Source organism: Salmo salar, chromosome ssa14 (assembly GCF_905237065.1).
Source record: "Salmo salar chromosome ssa14, Ssal_v3.1, whole genome shotgun sequence".
Classification (NCBI taxonomy): domain Eukaryota; kingdom Metazoa; phylum Chordata; class Actinopteri; order Salmoniformes; family Salmonidae; genus Salmo; species Salmo salar.
In genome coordinates, this window is record NC_059455.1 from 57754187 (window position 1) to 57759548 (window position 5362).

Genomic DNA, 5362 nt, shown 5'->3' on the forward strand with positions numbered 1-5362 from the left:
TCTGATAAGATTTCAGTTTGGATTGGATGCATATATCTGGTTGAATTGAAATACTACCTGTTTTTATGACACTGATCAAGATAGCACCCCTACTGACAGTATCTGACTGTGCTTTTGCATTCTCTCATATTTCTCCGCTCGAGTAAAGATGTTGCCTACATTTTGTGTATAATTTTACTGCCATAAATTATTAATATTAAGACTATGTGAGAGGTTATGGACCAACAGTCAGTGTCCAGATTTCAGTTTCCATTTAACGGATCTCAACAGTAGGCTACGGTTCCCTTGATGAACCATAGGCCTATTTGAAGTCCCCATCTTGTGACTGTCGAATTTGTATGGCGCCTCACAATCATCACACATAACATAAGCACTGCTATCATCCTCTTTTACCACTTCACCAAATCATTAACAAACATTACTTTTCTGGCCCTCCCTCTTCCTTTTCTGGCCCTCCCTCTTCCTTTTCAACTCCCCATTTCGCAGCTTTTCTTTTATTGAATTAAAATCAGATAATGTCCTTTTTGCCTCTGTGGATGGCATGAACTTTTTCTTGACTTGTAGGCAGGCCTATTTAGCGCGCGTACAGTTAGGCCCTAAAACTTAGGCTTATGCACTAATGCCAGATAAAATATTGAAAGATAAACCTCAATGTAGCGGACCTATAGGAGGATGTGCTCATTGTAATGGCTGGAATGGAATCAATGGAATGGTAACAAACACATGGAAACAACCTGTTTGAAGAATGGCGCTGGAGGGGACTTATTTTTAACTTATTTTTTTTTACTTATTTTGTACATAATGTTGCTGCTACCGTCACTTATGACCAAAAATAACTTCTGGACATAAGAACAGCGATTACTCAACTCGAACTGGGCAAAGATTTTTCTTTAAGGAGTCCAACGCGAAGGATATACTGCTTTCTCAGGAATGGTCCAAATCCCCATCATTTGTGTGAAGAAAAGACAGAGAAAAAGGGGGCGGAGGTCGGGCTGCCTTCTGAGAATTCGTAGGCAAGTGAGTAAACCCCCTCTACCATCAGTCCTATTAGCCAACGTGCAATCACTGGTTAACAAAATGGATGAACTCCGATCAAGGATAACCTACCAACGGGACATTAAAAACTGTAATATCTTATGTTTCACAGAGTTGTAGCTGAATGACACAATGGATAACATACAGCTGGCGGGGTTTTCGGTCCATCGGCAAGATAGAACTGCTGATGCTGGTAAGACAAGGGGTGGCGGTCTGTGTCTATTTGTAAATAACAGCTGGTGCACAAAATCTAATATTAACTAAGGTTTTACTCGCCTGAGGTAGAGTATCTCATAAGCTGTAGACCACACTATTTACCAAGAGTTTTCATCTATATTTTTTGAAGCTGTCCATTTACCACCACAAACCGATGCTGGCACTAAGACGGCACTCGGCGAGCTGTATAGGGCCATAAGCAAACAGGAAAATGCTCATCCAGAGGCGATGCTCTTAGTGGCCGAGGACTTTAATGTAGGGAAACTTAACATCCGTTTTCCTTAATTTCTAAATCAAATCAAATTGTATTTGTCACATGCGCCGAATTCAACAGGTGTAGACTTTACAGTAAAATGCTTACTTACAAGCCCTTAACCAACAATGCATTTTTAAAACAAATAAGTGTTAAGTAAAAAATAGATATGTAAAAGAAATAAGTAACAAATAATTAAATGGCAGCAGTAATATAACAGTAGCGAGGCTATATACAAGGGGTACCGGTACAGGGTCAATGTGCTGGGGCACCGGTTAGTCGAGGTAATTGAGGTAATATGTACATGAGGTAATATGTAGTTAAAGTGACACTGCATAGATAATAAACAGAGTAGAAGCAGTGTAAAAGGGGGGCGGGGCGGCAACACAAATAGTAATTTGATGGGTAGCCATTTTCTTTTGCTGTTCAGGAGTCTTATGGCTTGGCAGTAGAAGTTAAGAAGTCTTTTGGACCTTGACTTGGCGCTCCGGTACCGCTTGCTGTGCGGTAGCAGAGAGGACAGTCTATAACTAGGATGGCTGGAGTCTTTGACAATTTTTAGGGCCTTCGTCTGACACCGCCTGGTATAGAGGTTCTGGATGGCAGGAAGCTTGGCCCCAGTGATGTACTGGGCCGTACGCACTACCCTTGCGGACGGAGGCCAAGCAGTTGCCATACCAGGTGGTGTTGCAACCAGTCAGGATGCTCTCGATGGTGCAGCTGTATAACTTTTTGAGGCTCTAATGACCCATGCCAAATCTTTTCAGTCTCCTGAGGGGGGAAAAGGCTTTGTCGTGCCCTCTTCACGACTGTCTTGATGTGTTTGGACCATGATAGTGTAACCGATGTGAAATGGCTAGTTAGTTAGTGGTGGTGCGCGCTAATAGCGTTTCAATCGGTGACGTCACTCGCTCTGAGACTTGAAGTAGGGTTTCCCCTTGCGTTGCAAGGGCCGTGGCTTTTGTGGCGTGATGGGTAACGATGCTTCGGTGGGTGTCAGTTGTTGATGTGTGCAAGGGTCCGTGGTTCGAGCCCGGGTTGGGGCGAAGAGAGGGACGGAACCTACACTGTTACAATAGTTTGTTGTTGATGTGGACACCAAGGAACTTGACGCTCTCAACCTGCTCCACTACAGCCCGGTCGATGAGAATGGGGGCATGCTCTACCAGCATGTTAAATGTGCAACCAGAGGAGAAAAACTCTAGACCACCTTTACTCCACACACAGAGATGTGTACAAAGCTCTCCCTCGCCCTCCATTTGGCAAATCTGACCATAACGCTATCCTCCTGATTCTTGCTCACAATCAAAAACTAAAGCAGAAAGTACCAGTGACTCGCTCAATAAGGAAGTGGTCAGAGGACGCAGATGTTAAGCTACAGAACTTATTTGCTAACACAGACTGGAATATGTTTTGCATTGTCCCCAACCCACCCCCCATTTTTACACTGCTGCTGCTACTCTGTATATTATCCATGCATAGTCACTTAACCTCTACCTACAGAATAACTAACCGGTGCCTCCGCACATTGACTCTGTACTGAGGACCTATATACTAGGTGTTGTCAGAGGATGGCCCAAAAAATTGTTAGACTCCAGTCAACTATATAGCCTCCTTATTGTTATGTACCTCACTCTCAATTTTCACTGTTCTCATTATTCTGTATATAAGTGGGAGATTAATAAAATGTAGGGCTATTAATAATTTCTAAAATAAAAATTGGCCCTACTTGTCATGTAAATGAGTAAGTCATTTTAATAATGTTAAATACACAACACAAACTATTCTTTGACTGTGTTTGCAAGGTTTACCAATGTAACCTACTATATAGCTCAGTATATCCACCGTATCATTACTTCACTCAAGGCAGCGCATAGGCTACAGGGCGGCGCCTGTCTATAAATTCTCAGACGCAATATTTTTCTCAGCTCTGCACGATTCAACTCTTCTCAACTCTTCTCAACCGCCAACTCCACACTCGTGAACGGTAAGAATTCAGCATCTAATATGTATACTCTTGTTCATGTCCAACTGGTAGTAAAAAAAATGTCTACGAATGTAAAAGGTCGCTTCGGGCTAAAAAGTTTTGTTAATCCTATCTGATCTCTTCCTCAAACTCAGGAACTAGTCAGCGGACTTGAAATACTTTAATTCATGCTTGGTCTTGTGCGATTGGCTTTGAAGTGCAGTTTTCTAGGGTACAGTCCAGACTTACAGTAGTACCTTTTTAGGTGTTCTGCATTGATTAAGGATTTTAAAACTTCATAGTTTCTAAACTAAAATAATCACATTTGTCATAAGGACAAAAGAGCATGTCCAACACATAGATGTAGAACCTAGAATGTTTGCTAAACAATTAGAGTATTATAATTGTGTGCATTATAATTTTTTGGTCTAAAAGAATCTGAGTTTGTAATATTATTTAACAATAAAGAAATTGACTGAAATAAAGGTGTGGCTCACTTTGACTGGGTTAAGAGCTGACTGTGGACATGTACAGACACTTATTTCCTCACTGTTGGTGCAACCTCTCTTTCTCGAGTCTGGTTTGTCTTTCCTTTTACCCTACTTTCCTCGGTTTTGGACTACATTTTTTCCAAGCTCAGTCCATTTCCTCTCTTCTCTCATACCACACCCTATTTCATTGGCTCTCTTTTACATTTCCCTTCTATCTAATTCAACCAGGTAAAGTTAGGTCAAATGATCTGTGTGCTCTCTGTATCTGACTGGTGTGAATGTATTTTGTGTTCTGTATTTGAAAGAAAATAACTTAGTAGTGAATCTGTGATTTAACTTTTGTTGGTGATTTTTCGGGATTACTCATGAGCATTACTCATCGGAACGGGCAGGGCACATGGTGCTGATTTTCTTCAACATGGCCCATTCAATCACACACACACCATTCAGATTACGAAGTTCCCTCATGAAATATAGTTCCTTTAGCCAACATCTTGTAAAGTACAGTATTTGTGTAAAAAAATATATATTTTTTTTTAAAAGCCAGAATAAAGATACACGTTAGTCACATGAATGCTTTGCTACCCTGTCATTCAAGTGTAATTTCTCTCTCTCGCTCTCTCTCTCAGTGCAACCTAACTTAGACCGGCAACCATGCCATCAGAACTGGAACGAGCAATGGAGTCCATGATCACTGTGTTCCACAAGTATGCTGCTAAGGAGGGCAATGGCAACACTCTGAGCCGCCGTGAGCTAAGGGACCTGATGGAGAACGAGCTCTCTGGCTTCCTCAAGGTGGCCATCTCTACTACTATCTCTACTATGTCTGTGTATCACATGGCACCATAGGGCTCTGGTCAAAAGTTGTGCACTATTTAGGCAATAGGATGCCATTTGGGACGTACAGCATATTATCTCTATTACTATATACTATTAGCTATAGAAGAACTCCCTGTTAATTTGATACAGAAAACATGCAGATTTATGATTAGGGTCCGGAGTTTTTCCTGATCACGTGACTTGACCAGGAAAAACTCAGGGGCCCAGGTCATAAGGCCCAGAGTTTTCCTTGGTCAGGTGGTTGGCAAAAAAAAACAGTATTTACATTGTTAGTATTATTAAAACATCCCTGTCTTCCTTTCAGTCTCAGAAGGACCCAGCCACAGTAGACAAGATCATGAAGGATCTGGACTCCAATGGTGATGGAGAGGTGAACTTTGAGGAGTTTGTTTCTCTAGTTGTGGGCCTGTCCATCGCCTGTGAACAGTGCTACCAGATGCACAAGAAGAAGATGGGGAAGTGAGGGATGAAAAGAGGAGAGGAGGAAGGGGCGTGGAGAAAAGGGTTCTAGTTTTCACTTTTGTAATGATCACACTGTCCATTAAACACAAAGACCAAGGA

At 41.8% G+C, this 5362-nt stretch overlaps 1 protein-coding gene across 2 annotated transcripts; it reads left to right on the forward strand.

Annotated features, from left to right (window-relative positions):
• The first annotated feature begins 3335 nt into the window (after positions 1 to 3335).
• Positions 3336 to 5362, forward strand: LOC106570100 (protein S100-A1). Of its 2 annotated transcripts, none has more exons than XM_014142102.2 (3): positions 3336 to 3491; positions 4591 to 4756; positions 5106 to 5362. In XM_014142102.2, the coding sequence occupies exons 2-3, from the start codon at positions 4616 to 4618 to the stop codon at positions 5262 to 5264; spliced, it is 300 nt and encodes a 99-aa protein (XP_013997577.1). In that variant the 5' UTR covers positions 3336 to 3491; positions 4591 to 4615; the 3' UTR covers positions 5265 to 5362. The 2 variants fall into 2 exon arrangements, with proteins under 2 accessions (XP_013997577.1, XP_045550566.1); XM_045694610.1 differs by lacking the exon at positions 3336 to 3491 and adding an exon at positions 4012 to 4189.